The sequence below is a fragment of the Falco naumanni genome, chromosome 20 (assembly GCF_017639655.2).
Source record: "Falco naumanni isolate bFalNau1 chromosome 20, bFalNau1.pat, whole genome shotgun sequence".
NCBI lineage: Eukaryota > Metazoa > Chordata > Aves > Falconiformes > Falconidae > Falco > Falco naumanni.
Window position 1 is genome coordinate 3,340,964 of NC_054073.1, and position 20,112 is coordinate 3,361,075.

At 62.8% G+C, this 20,112-nt stretch overlaps 3 protein-coding genes across 3 annotated transcripts in view; 1 reads left to right on the forward strand and 2 right to left on the reverse strand.

Annotated features, from left to right (window-relative positions):
- Positions 1 to 4,652: 4,652 nt before the first annotated feature.
- LOC121099602 (inhibin beta C chain-like) lies at positions 4,653 to 7,721 on the reverse strand. The gene is given in 3 exon segments (XM_040618767.1): positions 4,653 to 6,500; positions 7,357 to 7,564; positions 7,566 to 7,721. Coding segments are annotated over 3 exon segments (1,059 nt in total). The 5' UTR covers positions 7,656 to 7,721; the 3' UTR covers positions 4,653 to 5,739.
- A 6,869-nt stretch (positions 7,722 to 14,590) lies between these two features.
- Positions 14,591 to 18,750, reverse strand: LOC121099529 (inhibin beta C chain-like). Its single transcript, XM_040618619.1, has 2 exons — positions 17,542 to 18,750; positions 14,591 to 15,960 (listed from the first exon to the last, which is right to left on the reverse strand). Exons 1-2 carry the CDS (start codon positions 18,476 to 18,478, stop codon positions 15,218 to 15,220), a joined length of 1,680 nt encoding a protein of 559 aa, XP_040474553.1. The 5' UTR covers positions 18,479 to 18,750; the 3' UTR covers positions 14,591 to 15,217.
- A 929-nt stretch (positions 18,751 to 19,679) lies between these two features.
- R3HDM2 (R3H domain containing 2) overlaps positions 19,680 to 20,112 on the forward strand; it is a 60,642-nt gene continuing 60,209 nt past the window's right edge. Inside the window, exon 1 of the mRNA XM_040618484.1 lies at positions 19,680 to 19,762. The gene's annotated coding sequence lies outside the window, so the exon portion shown is untranslated. The remainder of the gene's footprint in view (positions 19,763 to 20,112) is intronic.

Below are 20,112 nucleotides of genomic sequence, written 5' to 3' on the forward strand. Positions count from 1 at the left end.
AGTGTGGGGCCGGACCCCCGGACCGGGGGTGCAGGACTTGGGGGGTGCGGGGATGCGGCGGTCCGCGGAGCAGCGCCCCCTGGTGGCCACGGGCGGAGCCGCCTCCCCGCCGCACGAGCTCCCAGCCGGGCGCCGGCTCGGCCCCGGGGTCCGGTGGGGCCGCGCTCCCCCTCGCCCCACGGGCCGGTCGGGCCCTTCCCCCGCGCCGCGGGCCCGGGCATGGAGGGGACATCATTGTCCTCGCACCGCCCCCCCTTGAACCCACGGGGAGACCGCAGGGGTTTGGGTGCTGCCTTCTCACAAGAGAGCTGGAGCAGGGGGGCTCCCTGGCCCCGGGGGGGGGAAGGGCGCCAGCCTGGGGGCTGCTGTGGCCCCTGCATGGAGATGCACAGGGTTCTGCGGGTGGGGCAGCGGGGCTGGGGGCTCTTCCTCCAGCCAGGGACACGCACCCACCTTCACCCCCTTTGCAAGGCCAGAGCCGGGGTGCTCCCAGGCCTGCTGTGCCCCCTCACCACCCTGCCCACCAGGTCCCACCGCAATGGGGCAGTCAGACAGAGGTGAGGACCGGGTCTTTCTCCCCAGGGCAGCTGCAACCCATGTGTCTGCCCAAGGAGCCAAAGGTGCTGGGCACAAGCCACCCCTAGGGTGATCTTGCCCGCCATGGGCATGCTCTGCAGCCCCTTCCTTCCCTCTAAACTAGCCCTCCCTTTGCATGTGATCCCATTCAGCAGCTTAAGGAGATGAGCCCTCTCATTTCCACCTGGAAATCGTCCTGCCTCCCCATCCTGCAAGCCACTGAGGCATCCAGCGATCCTCCTGGGGCTGCCCTGATGGGTTCCCCTGGTGCCTCCTTGTTCAGCCACAATGTCTGTGGCTCAGAAAGCTTTCTCCCACCCCGAAAGCTTCCCTGGCTGCTTGCCCCTTGGCCCATAGCCTGACTGCTGTCCCAGCAGTTTTCCTAGCCATCTCACCACCTCCTACCTTTAGCCTCCTACTCGCCACCTAGATGTTTCTCCACTCCATCAGCTGTTCCAGGGCTACCAGTGGTGGAGGTGGTGAGGATTGCAAGCGCTGCAGGGCCTGAGACCATCTCAAGGGCCTGACAGTGATTGTCATTTGCATACAGCCTGGTGCCCCTCAGCTGCCACCACAGCTGTACATCCCTGTGAGGGTAAAGTCAAGTCCTGTGTTGCGTTTGTATCATTGTACAGAAGGCAAGCAGAGCACTGGGGCTGTAGCAGCTCTGGAAGCAGATTGCAAAGCAATCTGGTCCCTTCCCCAAATGGGTCCTATACTCCAGTCTGCACAGCCAGTCCCCCTTCCCTGGAACAGCCTAGCCTCACCCAGCTCGCAGGGTCTGCAGGTAGCCAGGTCCTGTCACATGTGAAGGGAAAGCAGGGCAGTGGCGGTACCTGCACTGAGGGAAGCAGGAGGCAATGAGGGTGTCCGAGCGAGAACAGAAGATGGGGCCTGGGAGCTCCAGGGGTGGGAGGGGCGGGGGGTTAAAGGAAATTTCTCACCCAGCAGCACTGCTTTTCCTTGTTTGTTTTTACAATGAAGGTCAGTTCCCTACAGTGACTAAATGTAGGGGAAGAGCCAGGGTGGCCCCAGGTGCAAGCAGCTATTTCAGGGAAAGTGGCCTTTGCCCATTTGTACCTAGCCAGAACGTGACAGCATGTGTCAATGCCAACAGGGCACAGTGGGGAGGCAGGATGACCTCCCCAAGACCTACTTAGGCCTGGGGACCCTGCTCTCTCCTGCAGCTCTGTCCCTGCCCCATTTTCCCTAGTCCTCGCTCCCTGACTTCTGGGAAAGGGAATCTGAAGCCACAAACCCCCTGCCTGGGCAGCCCACGAAGGAGCCCTGAGCCCGAGACTGTGACCTCCCAGACCCTTGCAGCCCTGAGCAGACAGGGCAGCAGGACCACCAGGGCTGGAGTGGGGCTGGACCAGGAGTAGGGCTTAGCAAAGGGCTGTTCCTGGGGGCTCCTGTGGGACCAGAGCCTGCTAGGAGGGAGCTCATGCCCCACCTTGTGCATGCTCACCTCCCCAGGTGACCCCAGACACACTTTTTGTGGGGGCATGCACGTTCTCACCCTGCCCTGGTGCTCAGCTGCTCCCAGCTCCCAGTGGCTCCACCCTGCTCTCTGGGATGCTGCTGCACGTCTAGTATGAGCTTCAAAGGTGACGGGAGCTGCGCCACACATCTAGCCTGACCTCCGAGCCTCTTAGCAGGATTACCCCCACTGTGGGCGCTCTGCCTTCCTTGGCATTAGCCTGTCCTCCCAGTGCCCCTGTGTGCCATCGTGCACTGCAGGTGTCCAGTGCACCACAGGAGCTGCTTTACGGCGCCGCAGGTCTGGGAAACACCATCTCCACGGATATGCGGGACCCCCAGAGCAGGGGGACAACATGGGGTGTAATTCCATACTGTAATGTGTGAGAGAGATTTCAGGAGGCAGCTCAGCTCCTGGCCGTGGCCGTGGCCTGCCAAAGACTGTTCCCTGCCTCCGTTCCTGTCCCCACTGCCCCAGCCTGAGTCTCATTCCTTTCCCTGCCAGCCACCCCCAACCCAGCGACAGGTGGGGAGGTGTCTGTACCCTGGCGAGGCCCCAGCACACAGGGTAGGGGGGCGGCACAGTTACCCCATCCTTCACAGGAGGGGAGAACAGTGAGCTGTGTCCTGGGATGCCCCCTGGGCCGCTGCAGTGGATCCAGTCCCACAGCTTCAGCCCCAAGGCAGGGCCAAGGTAGCGGGCGCAGGTGAGAGGGGTTGCCTGCCTGCCCGTTTTGTAAGAGGCATAAGCGGCTCAGCAGATTTACCCCTGAGTGTGACCTCAGCTAAGCTGCTGGGAAAGGCCAGCCTGGGTACCAGGCACAGTGTGGGGCCAACCCCACTGCCCACACCGCCGTAGACCAGCCAGGCCTCCCTCCCAGGGTCTGGGGACTTGTCCCAAGACCACCCACCTCTTCCCAAGGGGCCATCTGCATGGCCAGACAGGCCCAGGTCCATTTTGCCACCAGCTTTGAGTCCCCTGGGTGCAAACAATGCTTGGGCAGTTCCCCCTGCAACAGCTCTCAACCTCCGGACCCCCGGCCCTGCCACATCCCCTGCCCCACGGTTAATCTTGGCCTCCTGTTTAGGAAAGTTAAATTGGCTCAGAGCAGGGCCAGATGATCACCCAGATTAAAGACTTAACATTACCACCACAGCCAGCTCAGCATCTTGGCTCTGGGCTGGTGGGTCAGCGTGTCAGTGTGTCAGTGAGTCAGCACATCACGCACACGCATGTGGACATCCTCACACACACACACATGGAAACATACATTCACTGCAACAGGGAAGATGCTGCATTGTTGGCAAAGGAAAACACGGTATCTGGTGTCTTTGTGGGATACCTCCCTGCCTGCCCCACCTCCCCCAGTTGCATTGACTAGACAAGAGTGCCAATGCGGGGGAGAGTAGGAACAGGGCGACTATAAAGACACCGTGCACATCCCTGTGCATTTACCTGGAATCCACAGCTGCAACTCCCGGCATGTGTATGGCAACACACACTCTGGGGGGCACAGACACGGACAAGGTGTGCTGTCGTGTCAGCAACGCACGTGCTGGGGCTGTGCGAGTGCCCAGAAGGCTGACACATCCTGCAGGCTGTTCCCCACAGGCGGAGATATTTTGGGGAGCGTGGGTGATGGCCACGCTGCCCCTGCCACGTGGGGGGATGCCCTCTGTGGCGGCCTGATGAAAGCTGCCCTTTGTCCACTTGCAGGGTGCAGCACAGGGCCAAGCTGGGAAAGCAAGTGGGTTTGTCCCCAGATAAAACAGCCCCAAACTGAGCTTTGAGCAGATGCTTGCGCAACAAGGACCCAGGCCAGCCATGTGGGATCTCAGAGGGATGAGCAGGGGGCATTGCCTCCAACTCCAGAAGAATCTCACCCCAAATTACACAGGCGATTCCCCATCACCCACCAGCTCATTCATTGCCAGAGTCTGTGGGGTTGAGGCTGGGGTCATCAGGTGGTGTTTAGGGGAGCATATGAGAGAGGATTAGGGAGATCAGCGAGACATGATTAGGGTATAATCTGGCATTTGCAGTAGGGGCACAGCCTTTGGGGGTGGGCTGTGGCTCACTGTTTGAGATCACCCACCTGGGGCCAGAGCCCCTAGAACTGTGCTATTTTGAGCTCCATTTGGGAACTGATCCAGGTGGAGAACAGCATCTTCGTAGAACAGCTATGCCCCCCAGCCATGCCTGCCCTGCTGGGAAACAGCTTCTTTGATGCTCATATTATGGGCCACCCCGCTCCAGCCCCCAGTGAGGTAGTACCCAGCTCCCAGCCCAATCCCTGGGTTGCCCATCCATAGGGAAGAGCCCCCTGTATAGCCCTACTCGCACAGGGTCTCAGCGTGCAACACCCCACAGCACCCAGGGACCCCCAGAAACACCGCAGCTCCCCGACCCCCCGGCAGAGCAGTCCTGCCCACAGCTGCTAATGGCTTGCTGCTCCAGCCCCAGAGCCCAGCATCCTCCCAGCCAGAGCCTGAGGGGCCTGGGCCAGGAGTAGGACCTTCTGGCCCCAAGCAGGACCATTTCCCCCACCCCATCCACACAGGCAGTGCCAGGAGAAAGCAATCAGAGCCTGGATTTTGCATTTCCACCCATTTATTGGCAAAGCCACACCAAAGTATTAAAATAAATTAAAAACACAGGTCATGTGTGTGCATTGCATACATGAGTATCAGGAAGGCAGAGGCAGAGTGAGATCTTCAGTAGAGAGGTGGGTAGACAGGATGGAGCACCAGGGAGTCCCAAGAGCTGCAGAAACCTCTACCATAAGAGTAGTAATAGCTGCAAAATTAGAGGTACAAAAAAATCTGTACCTTTAGTATGGTCTTAAAGGCAAATTCTGAGTCAGACCTCCTTGTCAGGAGGCACCGGGCTGGAAGAGAGCTGACTGCTGGGGTGGGCAGCAGGGAAGAAAAGCACAAAACCCAGGGCAATGAAAGGGGAAACACACAGGACCTGGCCAGGAAGCAAAATCATCCTCCACAGCTCCATGCTCTCCTGGAAACAGAGGGCTGTGCCTAGTCATTGCGGTTTTCGGGCTCTCGACAGTCATACCCTTCATCCACATCTTCCAGGCCTGTTATTTGTGCCTCATTCCATCTGTTCCCAACAATAGGTCCAGATTTGATGCAGGAAGATTTGTTGCACTAGGGGAGAAAAGCAGGACTGGCTCTTGTTCTCCAGTTTCACAGCTGGAGGAAACGGACCCATTCCTGCATCCCACTCTGCTCTCAAGGAGGCCGAGTCCCAAATTGTCACCAGACACTCTGAATGTGAACAAAGCAGGGCTGCCTCACCCCACACAGAGGGGAAACACGACCACCAGAAACGTGGTATCAGCTTGGGACCAGAGGGATGCTGCCACTCAGGGCAGGGATGCCCAGAGTCACCAAGCACCCACAGCTCAGATTCAGGCAGTCTGATGTGGCCTTGGCTCTGCCCAGTGTGTCCTCAGCGACGCCTGCCCCAAGTGCTCTTCTCTGGAGACAAACCCTGCTCCCTCTGATGACACCCTCTCCCTCCCTCACTCCCACCCTTTCCGAAGGATCCGTTGCACCACAGTCTGACTCCAGCTCAAGGGAGCTCTCCAGCTCTTCCCTCCACCCCGCACCGACCCCCCAGATAGACAGCCCTGGAGAATGGGGGTACCCAGCACAGCTCCCCCAACCCTAGCTACAGCCACAGGCATCAACAATCATGTCAGGGATATCAGTCTTGACAATGTTGCTATTGCGATCAAAGTAAAGGACAGAGAGTGGCCGGCGTCGTGTGGGCACACAGCAAGAGTGCCCTGATGCCTGGATGTTGTTAGCTTTGACGAGGTTGAAGACAGCTGTGTGGAAAGAAGAGGCCATCCCAGGGCTGCCTGCCACATGTAGAGGGCACTGGCCCACACAGTAGTTTATCTGGTAGCCCTCAGGCTTAATGATCCAGTCGTTCCAACCAATGTCACGGAAATCCACGTAGTAGTCCTTGCGGCAGCAGAGGTTGGAGTTCTGGCTGCAGCGGAGGCTGCGCTTGGCCACATGGTGCCCTGTCTCCCGTACCCTTGCCTTGGCCACCAGGAAGGGCTGGTGGGACCAGCTGGCATTGGCTATTGCCATAATATCACCCTCATCCCCATGGCTTTCCAGTTCCAGCCGCAAGGTCCTGTGCTCTCCCCCAAAGAAACTCTGCAGGGCAGGCATGAGGGTGAAGGCACGCCAGCCACTGCCCTTAGCGCTCAGGCGCCTCTCACTCAGCAGCGTGCGATTGCCCCCCACCAAATCACCGTCCCCACCAGCAAGGAAGATTCTCAGGGTGAGGCTGGCTACCAGGTCTCGGGGGACTCGAAGGTAGAGCCAAAGCTGAGCCTGCAGGATATGAACGTCCTGGTCTTGTGTACGGCTGAACTGGAACTGCAGCCGCAAGCCAGAGGGAGATGTGGGTTCTGAGGGGAGAAAAGGATGAGATGAATGCTACGGGATGCTAGGGAAGGTGAGGCTGCACTACCTTCCTGCACATGGAGCCCGATCTCTTTCGGCTTCCTCTCAGGAAAGACCTACAAACTTCCCTCCCTCCACAGAGCCCTCAGTCTGTCCCCCTCCCTTCCATGGAATGCTACCCAAAGCGAGGTGGAGCTGGAACGGGGGACTGTCCCACCCTGCCTGGTGGAACGGGCACAGAACAGGGCAGGGAGCACCTGCTGTCACCTGGCTTACCTAGCCCTTTCCCTTTGCTGCACACTGTGAGGCTGGAGAGTATTTCCAGCCTGCACCCACCCTGCCTCCCCCTCCCCCGCAAACTAGCCCTTGCGGCTCCCAGGTCCAGCTACTGCGAGCCCCAGGCACCCAGGGCTGCCCCCATCCTTCCTGCAGGCACCGCAGCACTTCGGGGGGGGGGGGGCTCAACTGGCCAATGCCAAAAGAGGGGCCACCTCTCCTCCAGAGCTGAGCCTTCCAGCATCAGCAGCACCAGGAGGTCACCAGTGTGCAGCAAGTGCATTAATTAATGATTTAATCACCGTCCTCGCGGCTCCAGACACCTTCACCCCGCTGGGAGGAGGGGATGGCCAAGGCCCTGGGGGTGCTGCAGCACCCCGGGGTTCAGGGGCTGCACATCCTCACGGGTACCACAGCCCAGGGCAGGCAGACCCTACCCCAGGGGCCAGCACGACAGCGGCTCGCCCGGGGTCTCCCGCGGTCCAGCACCGGGCACAGCCCAGTTCACCGGGACCCCGGCCGTCGGGGGCCGCGTGGGTGACCACGGGGGGTCGCGGCCGGCCGCTGGCATTCCCACGCACCCACCTGGCTCCGCGAAGCTGATGATCTCGTAGCCCTGCTCGACCTCCTCGTCGGGGCCCCGGCGGGCACCGGCCGCCTGCAGCCGCCGCAGGGCGCGGGCCACGGCAGCGCGGGGCACGGCGTGGGCGAGCCGGGGCCGCTCACGGAGCCGCAGCTTCTCCAGCAGCTGCCGCTTGGCCGCCTCCTCCAGCAGCCGCCGCTCCGCGCCCCCCCGCGCAGGCCGAGCAGCGCGGCTCCGCCGCCGCGCACAGCACCGCCGCCGCCAGCAGCAGCAGCCACGGGCCCGCGCCGCGCGCCGCCATCGGCACCGACGGGACGCACCGGGCCGGCACCGGGAGCAGCGCGGCCCGCCCGCCCGCTTTGGGCACCTGCGGCCGGGGGCGGGCCCGGCGCCCCCCCGCTATTGGCCGGCTCACCTGCCTGTCCCGTCCCGTCGGGCCGCGGCCGGGGCCGGGGCGGGGGATTACCGGGATTAGCCCCCCCCCGCAGCGGGGGCGGGTGGCAGACGGCGGCGTCCCGCTGTCGCGGGGGAGGGGGCTCCACAAGCAGCCGGGCGCAGTCGTCGACCCCCGTTCCCAGCTCCGTGCGAGGCCGTCGGGTCCCCGCGGGAGGGGTTATCGAGGGGGGCTGCGCATCTGCATCCAGCCCCGGCCCGGCCCGCGGAGGGCACTGTGGGGGCTATGCGCGAGTGGGGGGGGGGGGGCACACGGGAGTCTGTGCATAGGAGGGTTCGTAGGGGTGTGCACAAATAGTGCGACATGCGGAGGTGTGTGCCCAAGGGACTTGCACACGTGTGCGTGCATGGGCTCTGCCCGCCTGCAGCTCACCTCAGCATCTGCCCAGGGGTGCGGAGGGACCCAGGTACCGTGGAGGATGCAGGGCACCGAGCACCTCTGCCTGGTCCAAAACCCTCAGGAAGCAAAGGGCTGGGGCAAATCCTGGCTGGGTGCAAGGGGCGATCCCAGAGCACCCTGCCGGATGGATCCCGGCCTCACCTGCCTGCCCACCGAGCCTACAGTCTGGCCCCCGCAGTGCCACTGCCCCCCGGGCACCCCCTTCGCCATCCCAGCAGGGCCAGTCTCATTTGTTGCTGACAGACGACCCAGTAGGGATCAGGGGCAGTAACCAGGGTGACCCCTGCAGCCCCCTGGGGACTGTTCACGTCTCTGGGCTTTTGTCACTCCTACCATGTGATGAGTTTGGGGAGTCTCAGCCTTCGGACTGCCTGGTCCAGCATCACCCCCGGGCGGGGCTGAGCAGGGCCAGCGAAGGTGTATACTATGCCCTCTCGTCCCCACAAATTAAAATGGATGTTTCTATGTACTGAGCGCTCATGAAGTGGCAGCCAGTGCCACGTCAACTTGAAGATGTTCTTTGGATGCTTAGCCCCATATGCCACACTTAGAGCAGGGCGCACAGTCTGAGCCAGGGCATGGCCCTGTAGAAATCTCTCCAAAGTGGCGCAAGGCGCCACGTTGTTGGGGGAGCAGGAGAGAGCACAGTGCTCTTGTGCCAGAGCAGGTGGGACCCACAGAGTGCGGTGGGAACCTGAAGCCCAGCCAGCCCTTCAGGCACGTCCTGTGCCCACCATGCCATGCAGCACTGACTCCAAGGTCTTGACCACAAGGAGCGCCTGCCTCTGGCCAACCGCAGAGGTGACATGTAAATAGAGTGGGCTGTCTGGGAAAAAGCACCCACCAGAGATGATGCAACCACAATGCAAGGGGCAAAGTTCTCAGCTGGCTGGGCCTGCTGGCAGCTCCCAGAATAGCCCAGGAATGTCAACAGGGAGGAAAGAGTGGGCACAGCCCGGCCTGGGAGCACAGCTCCCACAGAGGCTGTGAGCCCCAGTTGCAGGCAGTGTTGCCTGGGCACCAGCAGGACTGAGCAGATGGCACTTTCATCCAGGCACAGGTGCACGGTGCATGCTCACAGTGCACACGCCCTCACTTGCACAGATGCTCAGTGGTACATACACATCTGCACACTCCCTTGCAAACTCATGTTCAGTCCCTCATCTCAAATATTTGGTTACATGTTCTGTTTAAGGACATGCCCACACATGCACCGCATGCCCATTCCCCAGCTTTTTATTACATGTTCCCGTACTGGAAGTGGAGCGTTTCCTTTCTGGCTCTCGGAGCAGGTTAAATTCCCCACGGGGCAGGGCTGCTCCCGCCTTCAATCCATGGAGGGAGCCAGGTCCCCCTGCCTGACACTGTCCCCACAATGCAGCAAGCTGGAGGGAGTCTGAAGCTGCATCACTGAGTGGCACGGGCCTAGGGGGGGGATCTTCAAAACCTCTATTTCACCACCACCTCCTGACAGCTTCACACGTGCAGGAAAGGGAAGCAGTCACGATGCTGTGCTGAATTCCTCTTTCCCTGCTGGATCCACAGAACCAGGATCAGGGCTGCAGCACAGCATCAAACAGGAGGCAGGCAAAAAGGGTGAATTACTTTAACCCACCACCCTTTCCAGGCGGGGGGGCAGGGTCTCCCCAAAGAGATTAATCCCTTTGAACCTGCCTGGATCCTTCTGCACTGGCTAGCAACCCACGGCTGCCCCCATGAACCCCCATTTCACCTCCAGCTTAGCAAGAGCATCCTATCTGCCCGTCCCCTTGCACGGCAGCTGCACACCGCCCGCCCACTACTCTGCCCCAGCAGATCTAGGGCAGGGGTCAGCGTGGAGCTGTGAGTGGTTCTTGCACCCATTGCATAAGTGTGTTGTTGATTAAGCAGTTCCCAGAAAGCAAAGCCCAGGGACCGGCCTGACCAAAATACCCCCCCTGGGTCCCCCCAGGCCCGCCACTTGCTGCACACATGGCTTCTGGGCCTCTGACCTCGTGTCCGGTGGGGCAAGTGTGGCACCTGACGACCTAACCTAGAGGTGCCAACGAACTGGATTAAGCAGGGACCCCCCCAAGAGCTCATGCACCAGCACCTGAGCACGGCCCCTGCCAGAACACCTGTTTCTGCAGGGCTCTGCTGCCCATGGCAGCCAAGAAGTGCCAAAGCAGCCGGGACCCCAGCCCGGGGGGCCACGGCACGGGCCAGCCTCTGGCACTGAGAAGCTTCGTCCCCACAGGCCCCTCTTCCCTGGAGCAAGCGCAGGCTGGAGGGGTGCCCGGGGGGGCTCAGGGGAACGGCATGGCAGGGCTGGAGCCAGTGCCAAAGCCCCCCGTGGTGGCAATGCCGGGGGCAGCCCGTGCCCCTGGGCCGGGGGCCCAGCACGGAGAGGGAGGCGGGGAGGGCTGGCGGGGCCGGGCAGCCGGGGGCAGGCCGTGGGAAGGGAACGCAGCCAGGGCTCAGGGCCAGGGGGGGAAGGTCGGCGGCCCCGCTTCCCTCGGCGGCCGAGCTCCTCACCCCGCTGCGCCCGGCCGAGCTGCCCGCCCCGCGCCCGCCACGGGAAGAGGGGCGAGGGGGCAGCCGCCTCAGCGCCCTGCCGACAGCCCCGGCGCGTTCCCACAGCCCCGGCCCGGCCCCGCTCCCCCGGCGCGCTCCTGCAGCCCCGGCGCGTTCCCGCTCCCCCGGCGCGCTCCTGCAGCCCCGGCGGGTTCCCGCTCCCCCGGCGCGTTCCCGCTGCCCCAGTGCGTTCCTGCAGTCCCAGCGCGTTCCCGCTCCCCCGGCGCGTTCCCGCTCCCCCGGCGCGTTCTGCAGCCCCAGCGCGCTCCCGCTCCCCCGGCGCGTTCCCGCTCCCCTAGCGCGTTCCTGCAGCCCCAGCGCGTTCCCGCTCCCCCGGCGCGTTCCCGCTGCCCCGGAGCGGCCCCGAGCGGCGGTGCCGCTGTCGGCCCGCGGGCGCCGCCTGGCGGCGCAGTACGAAACCGCTCCCGGTCCGGCGGGCTCCGCCGGGGCCGCGCAGCTCCGCCGCGGGGCGGCCCCTCGGGCTGGGGCGATCAGCGCCTGCGGTGCTGCCGGCGGCCCCCGCACGGGCGCTCAGCGGGGGCTGGCGGGGGGTCCTGGCAGCCCGCGCCAGCCGAGCCGAGGATGCGCGGTGCCTCTGAGCCGGAGGCTGCTGGCTGGAAACTGCCCCTGGAGCTGAAAATTAAAAATTAACCCTTTTCAAGGCAACAGCGGGGGCTTTCAGGAATTCCCACCCCTCCCCTGGGAGCCAGGCCCTGCCAAGGGACACCCTGGCACGGCGCGCGGGGACCTTTGCTTCAGCGCCTGTTGATCCTGGCAAAGGCTCCTTCCAGCAGCGGCCGCACATCTCTGTCCCCGGCCGGAGCGCAGCCAAGGGGACAGCACCGCGTGCAGCCCTGTGTCCCGTCTGTGTCACAGCCCGAGCCACCTGCACTGCATCTCCTGTGCTGGGCCAGGCTGGGGGGGCTGGGGGGGCCGGCTCTCTGCCGGGCTTACTGGTCCCAGCAGGACCAGTACAGCAGTATCTCATGGCAGCTGCCTGAGACATTCCCCCGAAGCCCCCTGAGTGAACAGGGGACCGCAGCAGGAGGGTGGTGTCACAGCAGGGGGAGAGGGGACATCGTCATGTGAAGGATGATCCCTTCCCTCTCTGCCCACCAGGGAAGGAGGAGCGGGTACCCGGTGGGAAGCTGCTCCCCGCTGCGCTCCGGTTTTCTGCTCTCCCTGAAGCACCTGGTGCGGTGCTCTGCCCCACGCTTGTACCGCGGCTACTGTCGTGGATGAGGGAGAAGACCTGCAAGATAAAGCAGGGCTGTGACGAAGCCACAGGGCCATAAATATGCAGCCCAGGCCACCACTGTGGGGGCTGAACAGCTACTTGCGTGTGCTGGGGAGCCCTACCTGCCATGGGCCCCCACCTTGTGCCAGCCCCACAGCAGGTGGGCAGAGTGGGGGTCTTTCCTGGCTGCGGGGATTACCCTTCCCTGATGGCACCCTCCTCACCCTGCGGTGTTCCCTGGCTGGGGGTGCCACTGTGGGATTCTTGAACCTCAGTCGCCCTTGCCCCGTGCTGTGCATGGGGAGGGGGCTGCAGGCTGCACCCAGGTGTCCCATTTACCATGGGAGTGGGACAAGCCACGTGTGTGGAGGGGAGAGCCCGTGTCCCTGTGTTGTGGGACCCTGGAACCTGCTCATCTGGGGAACCTCTGACCTGAAGGCACTGGAGAAGGCACGTTTTCAGGTGGTTGGCAAACCCGCAGGACAATGCGTTCTGCCCTAATCTCAGCTTTTGGGGACAGGGAGGGGCCTCAGAGCCCAGGACCCCTCTTCGAGGAGCTGCTGCTAACCCAGGCACCCCAAATCGGCAGGACCTTCATGTCTATCGGGATGCAGCTGCACTGTGGGGCTTGGGCTGGCTGTAAAAGGCAACATGGTGACAACTCCTAGGTCCAGGGTGGTCTGGGGTGGGAGATGCCCCCCACGCCTGTGCCTGAGAGCAGGGGGCAGTGTCCCCACAGGGCTGGCAGGCAGAGCCTGCTGTGTGTTCTGTGGTGTCCAGAGATGCGTGTGCAGCCCAGCAAAGGGCAGAGCCGGGGTCTGGGGAGCAGGTGGTGAAGCGAGGGGCAAGGCACCCATGCCCTGCAGGGGCTGTGCAGCAGCCACAGGCAGCCAGCCCCACTCTGCTCTGAGCCTGGTGAGGAACAGGGTAGAGCCTGGCAGGAGGGCCGAGAAGAGGAACTGGGGGCATCCCAGCCCTGCTCAAGGGCTTGTGGCACCTACAGATGCCTCAGCTCAGGGTCCCAGGCATCTGCAGGGCCACAGGACCCAGCCAACATCTCTGCCCCTTCACTTGGCCCCATTCTGCCCATGCCCGCTGCAGCATAGAGAGCTCAGCGCTGGCCCCAGGAAAGCTGTTTGTTCAATAAATACAGACAAGCGAAAAGAGGAGTTGGAAAAAGAAGGGAAAAAAAAAACAGAAAAAGCCAAACACCAAACCCTCTTTGGGTTTGCGCAAGTGACCTTGAGTCCCAGACAGTATTGATCCCCGAGTCTTCCACCTTGCCTGTGCAGCAGCTGGGTCAGCGGGAACCCTCCAGCTCTGAGTCCTAGAGGCACTGGTGCCTGGAATCCCGCATTTCAGCAGGGTGGGTGCTGCAACCTGATGGGGAGATGCAAGTCCCCGTTCCAGCAAGGCTCGGAGGGAGCACCTGCCTCAGAACACATGCCATGTAGGCAAGCACTGTCTCCTGCTACTGGTTGTTCCATCCCCTGCTCAAGGTGTTGCAGGTCCTCAGGGGCACTGTGCATCCCGGCTCTGCTCCAGCCAGAGCTGCTCATGGTTCTGACCACCCCAGCCTGACCCTGGAGTGGGACAGCAGATGCAAAGCCATCCTTCAGGCCAGACAGGGAGAGGGCCTGACACCACCACCCTCCCTCCTCCCCTCTTCCCACCTGGTTCAGCTCTGTCTTCAGCCCCTGGGGTAGGGTCATCAGTGCTTCCAGGGTGGACCACAGGACTGCAGCCACCCAGTTCCACCCCAGCCAGCTGCATGCACCTTGGGGGACTGCCCCAGGAGTTCCCCTCCTGAATGCCCCTCTCCCACCCCCAGCACCCTCTCCCCGCTTTCTCAGCCCTCACACATGGGATAACACGTGGGAAGCAGTGGAGAAACCCTAACATGGGGTTACGTAATGGGGCTGATGTGTCAGAGCCGCCCTTTGCCCCCAGCTCTCACGGCACTGACATATCCCGCTTTGCCACCAGGCAGGCTGGCGAGGGGCAGAGGAGGGGGCAGCTGCCCTGGGCCGTGGGCCAGAGATCGGCTGAGAGGTTGTTCCGCAGTGAGGGAGCTGGGATGGGGTTGTAGGCAAGGGTGGGTGTCCTGGGCACCGTGGCTTTGGTGGTCTTGCCTGGCAGTCTCCATCTGCTATAAAAGGCAGAAGAGTTGCTCAGTTTTGTCCTGGCTTGGGACAAGAATAGCCAAATACAGATGATCTTGGTGGAATGGAAAATTTGGCCCAAGTAAGGAATGGTGCCCTCTCCAGTAGGAATCAGAAGCCCCCTGTGTCCGGGGGCTCCCATATCATGCCCTAGATCTGGTTGAGACAAGGCAAGGGTTCTGCATCGCCCTGGGAAAGGCAGCCAAGGTACAGAGAGCACAAGAGCTGTGGGAGCCAGCAGTATTGCAGCCTCTGGGCACAATGTGTCCCGGCAGTGGATGCCCAGCCCCGTGGCCTGGGTTTTGTAAATAAGTCATTGGTTAGAAGGTGACTGTGCTAAGGCACATCCACCACCCTGCACCTTGGGGAGAGGTGGAAGATGTGCTGGCTAATGACAGGGCATACATATGTGTACACATACATGTGCACAGGCTGTGGCTGGGAGTCTTTTATTGAATACCAGGTAGCTGGGAAGCTTGAAGAAGGAGACACTTTCCTCCCACTGGGATCGATTTCCCCTTCCTTACTCCCCTCAATCTCATGTCCAGCTGAGGAGTGGGGCCCCGTGGACAGACCCCTCCCCTCTGGCCTAGCCATCCCCCAGCATCTTTTCAGCTTCTACCTCCCCCAGCAGCCTGAGGTGGCTGCTGCTGGGACCCGTTACCTGAAGAGCACATGTTCATGTTGCAGCACTGAGGGCTGCACCATGGCCTTGGACTGGGACCAGCAGCAGGGCGAGCCAGGGCTGCCCTCAGCCACTGGGCAGTCGTGCTCTGCAGAGTCCTGCACGTAGAAGGGTCTGGTGTCCATCAGGAGCCGGTCTCAGAGGCTATGGCTCATGGGCAGGGAGGAACCCATGGGCAGATCTGAAGGGGGAAAAGAGCCGTGTGGGAGGTGAGGGAGGAGAGGATTTGCAGGTTCAGCATCACCCTTGACACTTCAGCCTCAGGAGGAGAAAACACAGCAGCTCGCCAGGTCTCACACTGCCAGGGAGGGGCTGGGAGGAGGGCAGCCCTGCGTGGCTCAGGTCCTGCCCTCCTGCCTCCCCAGGCCGCCAGTCAGGTACAACCACAGGCATCGACAATCATGTCGGGGATGTCGGTCTTGACGATGTTGCTGTCCCGGTCATAGTATAGCAGAGAGAGGGGGCGACGCTGTGTGGGCACGCAGCACGAGTCCACGGCTGCGTCTGCATTGTTGGCTTTGATGAGGTTGGCGACAGCAGTGTGGAAGGAGGCGGCGAGGCCAGGGATGCCAGCCATGTGCAGGGGGCAGAGCCCCGCACAATAGTTCATGTGATATCCCTCCGGCTGGATGATCCAGTCCTCCCAGCCAATCTCCTTGAAGTCCACGAAGAATTCCTGGCGGCAGCACATCTGAGAGTCTCCACTGCAATCAATGCCACGCCGCTGGACCCGGTGGGGCGTCCTGGCCCGGGCCTGGGCTGCCACAAATGGCCAGTGGGAATCACTGTGGCCAGCCAGGAGGGGAGACCCCCAGTCCTCTGCCACCTCCAGCTCCACAGTGAGCCTCTGGCTGCCTCGAACGAAGAGGCTCTGGACAGCTCGGCTCACGTCCAGCGTGGCCCAGCCAGCCCTCTGCACCTCCATCTGTGTCTCGCTGGCCATGGTCATGTTCAGCCCCGTCAGGTCTGACTGCAAGAGTCTGACGGTGACAGGATGCGTCCCGGGGCCAGGGACTGCCCAGAAGAGGTAGAGGGTAGCGTGCAGAATCTCGGTGCTCCCAGCCAGCTCCTGGGCGAAGTGGAAATGCAGGCGAGCGCTGCGGGAGGTGGAGGACCCTGTGCACAGAGCCAAAAGCAGAGTCAGAAGGTGAAGAGAGGAGGGGGGCTCCCCCCAGCTGAGGGCCACTGAGTTGGAGCAAACGGGAGGTATATCCAAACCAGGGAGCAGGGTGCAGTACACACGGGGGTGCAGGGGTCCCCACTTCCCTGCACTGCTGCTGCTCCTCCTTCTTACGCTGCTCTGAAGCAGCAGCATCTGGGCCCGGTGCTGAATGCAGCAACCTGGCTTGGTTCCACCTCCTCTGGCCTGATAGCCCCCTTGTCAGTGAAGGTGCTGGAGGATTTTGGAGTAGGTTAATTGGCTCCGTCAACCAGCTTTGGGTTTAAGGCAGTCACGCTAATTTGCACCTCCAGGGTTACCTCTGCTCTCCATGGCTGGAACCACTGCCTGAAATTGCTCCAGCACATCCCACCCTTGTTGCTGCTGAGGCTGCAGAGCTGCCTCTTCTCCTCATGAAGGAAGGAGACAGGGACCTCGGCCAACAGGGACCATGAGAGCAGTGCTGGGCTCCCTGGCACAGCTCTGCCCGTGAGGACACAACCCTCCTCCTCTGTGGTCTGGCACAGCGCAGCGGGGCTCAGCCCGGGCTCAGCCCCGTGGCTCATACCGGCTCTTCTGCTTCTAGCAGACGCTCCACCAAGCCAGGAGACAACTCCCCATTGTCCTCGTGTATGGGGACGCAATGTGCAGCAGAGGAGCATTGTTCCCAGAGGTCTTGGAGGACATGGCAAGCCCTTGCTATGCCACAGCAGCCATGCAAAGGGGAGTGTGTGCCCCCTCCACCTCAACAAGCAGCAGCTTGGGCTGGGCAAAGCACGGGTGCGGAAGGATGCTCTGCAGGACGGAGCAGTGATTTTGCTTCCTTCCAAAGAAGGCTGCATTTGCCTGGGGGAAGTGGGGGGATACAGGACCCTGCTTTTCCAGTGTTACTTGTCAGGAAGCCTGAGCAGTTTGGGGGAGCTCTCTTCTCCCAGGAACGCAGCTGATTCTGGAGTGAAATGTGGCTGCTCAGTGTTTTGGGTAGGAAGTGGAGATGCAGCTGACTGCAGGGAGCAGATGGGCTTTGAGGGACCTCAGTGCGCACACTGCGAGCTGATAGGGAATCTAGGCTTAAAACTGTGTTTTGGAAAACACGGTCATCTGACCCCTCTACCTCTAGCACAAGTGGGGAGGGTTCAATAGAAACGGGCAGCAAATTCAGGTGGTGTGGCAGTCCGTCCCTGCTCCTGCACCCATCTCCTCATCCCAGCATGTCCCATATGTAAATGAGAGGAGCTCCAGAGACTCATTAGTGCTTCCACTGCCCCGTGGCAAGGGGAGGCTGGTTGAGGTAAGCTCGGGACATGGATACAGAGCCTCTCATTGCCAGTCCTTCCAGCAGCAGTGTGCCCACTGGCCTGTTGCATAGCTTGGCATTGCTTGCAGGAGCGTGATGCCCCTGTGCAGAGCCTTCAAAGTACCTGTGCAGAGGGGGAAACCTCTCACCACCTCCCCACAAGCAAGACCTTCCTTCCCTTGGTGCCCCCCACCTCAGGGTCCAGCCCACTGTGCCCATGGAATGTGGGCTCTGTACACACCTGACTCAGCAAAGCTCAAGATCTCGTATTCCTGCAGACCCAACCCAAGACGCAGGTGTGGGTCGCTGCCACCACGGGGCATCCCTGGGGAGAAGGCCGTGTCCACGCGCCGCGCATGCATCCTGCGGAGAGCGGTCAGCAGGACCCCCTTGGAGGTGGGCTGGGTGATGTTGGGCCTGTCTGGCAAGCGGAGCTTGGAGAGGATGCTCTGCTTTGCTAGTGCGATGAGGACGTCCCGCTGCGTGGTGGGGGTCAGGGCCGCCAGCCCGCAAGCTGGGCACCACACTCCCTCGGGAGCCGCCATCCTCAGAAGGCTCAAAAGCAGGAATGCCACCGCGGCTGTCATCTCCGTGCTAGGAGGTGACAGCTTGGGGGTCTCACAGTGTTCCTCCGACTGTCCGCTAAGCCAAAGAAGGCAAAGCGGGGCAGCAGCGGTGCCGCCGGAGAGCGGAGCGCGGCAGCGGGATGGTGGTGCCGGAGCCGGGAGCACCGAGCGGGGACGGGCTCGTTCCCCTGACGTGGCCACAAATATTGGCTGATCGCGGGCGAGATAAACGCCCCCCCCCCCCCCCCCCGCCGCCGCCGCCGTGATCCCGCGGGAGCCTCTCCCGGCACGGGGCAGCCGCTTGCGCGGCTCGTCCCGGGTTAAGGTGGACCCGGACGGGTGACGCTCCCGCTCGGGGGGCTCGGAGCTCGGCTGCCCCCTCGGCAGGGGCTGCGCGGGTGCTGGGGCTCGGCTCCGGGCAACCTGCTCCGGCCGAGGGAGAACACCCCGGTCCCACCCCGTTGCCCACGCCAGGCAGATGGCAGGGGGTCCCCGCGCACGGCGTGGGGCGACGGGGAGGGGTGCCCGTGGCACAGTGTGGACCCCCCCTTGGCGCGGTGCAGGGAACCCCCGGGGGGGCGGGAGGCGGACCCCGGCCACGGCCGGCGTCATGCGGTCGGGGGGGCGGGGCCACGGTGTGACGACTGGCCCCGCCCCCGGTCTAGCTTCGCCCCCGCCGGGAGGCCGCAACTCTGCTGCCTGCCGCGCCCTCCGCCGCGCCAGGGGGCGCTGTCGCCGCCCGCCCGCCTCCCACGGCGCCGCGTCCCGCAGGTTGCTACGACAACGGGCGCGCGGCGGGCGCGGGAAAGAGACGCGATGCGCACGGAGCGGTGACGCAGCGCGCACGCCCGGCGGGGGAGGGGCCCACCGCTTCTTGCCCCCCCCTCCCCCCCCCCCTTTTTTTTTTTCCGTTTCTTTCCCCTTTTCTCCCCGTTCCGGCCACCACCCCCCCCCCTCCCCGTCCTGTCCCCCCGCCCGCCCGCCGTCCCCGCCGCCCCGCCCGGGCGGCCCGCGCTGTCCCAGGCCCGGCCCGGGGTGGTGGCGGCGGCGGCGGCGGCGGCCCCGCGGCGCAGGGCCCGGCGCGGCCCGGCCCGGTAAGTGCGCGCCGCCAGCGGGGACCGGGCTCGGGCGGGGGGGGGGCCGGGCCTGGGGCTCGGGGGCGGCCGGCGATGCCACCTGGGACCCGGCTGCGGCGCCCTCCCCGCGTCTCCGCTCCTTCCTCGTCCCCGCGGGGGGCCGCGGTCCGGCGCCGGTGTGTCCCCGGGGGGTCGGTGGGGCGGGCCCGGCGGCGGCGTGGGGCTGCCTCCGGCGGGGCCCGGCTGGGTCTCTGCCGCCTCCGGGCGCTGCCGGCCGTGGTGGCAGCGGGGCACCTGGCCGCGGCAGCTGGCGGAGCACATGGCAGCGGGGCGCTGGGGCATCGTGCGGCCCTGCCGGCCGCGCTGGGTGCCCGGGGCCCAGGGGCCGAGGCGGGAGGGGAGCGGCAGGTGGGGGACGAGGCCTCGTGGCGCTGGTGGCCCGGCAGCCGTTCCACCGCCCGGCAAGCGCAGCGGGGTTTTCTGGCATCCTCAGAAACAAGGTCTTTCCTTCCGAACGCTGTTCTGGAAACATTTCGGGCTTCTGGGACCCTGCTGCGTGTAACAGGCCTGGGAATGCTGGAGGGCTCGTTGTCTCGTGGCTTGGCTGGAGGGATTTCGGGATTTTGGAGGGTCTGCGCAGGGCACTGAGGGGGTACCTGGGAGCGCGGTTTTATTACTTTTTTTGAACTCGGCGTTCTCTGCCCCGTGACACGTTTAAATCCTCTTTTTTGGGTACCTGTAGATGTTTGGCCTCTCTGCCCGAGTGTCAGAGTTGCCACTGACTTCTGCCAGTGCAGTGTTCTGGCAACAGGTTTCACAGGTAAGTTGATATTACTTAAAGTTTTCCTCTGGTCTGTTTGGAATGGTCTGGTAGAGGTTGTCCTGAGCTCCTGATACAGTGTGTAAACAGATGGAGCTGGTGGATTGTTGCTTCTCTTCTGCTGCTCATTGTGTGAACCTTTTTTAATCCCTGCCCTTATTTCCTTTCAAATTTGATCTAGATTGTTGCTTTCATTGATGGCAACCTTTTCTGATTTCCAGTCATCCTCCTTTCTGGTCTCTTCCTTTTTGTTTTGAGATGGGCAAGAAAGCTGAGCTCAGGCCTAGGCTGCTGCACTGGCCTCTGGTTTTATAAAGGGCTCGATGATGCTCTGCCTTTCAGAAACTGCT

Bases quoted from the DNA above. Each gene is read 5' to 3' on its own strand.
- LOC121099529 (XM_040618619.1), bottom strand. From the start codon at position 18,478: ATGACGCCGGCCGTGGCCGGGGTCCGCCTCCCGCCCCCCCGGGGGTTC. The intron at 15,961-17,541 runs GTGTGTACAGAG...CTCTGTGCACAG, and splicing joins CTTGAGCTTTGCTGAGTCAG to GGTCCTCCACCTCCCGCAGC.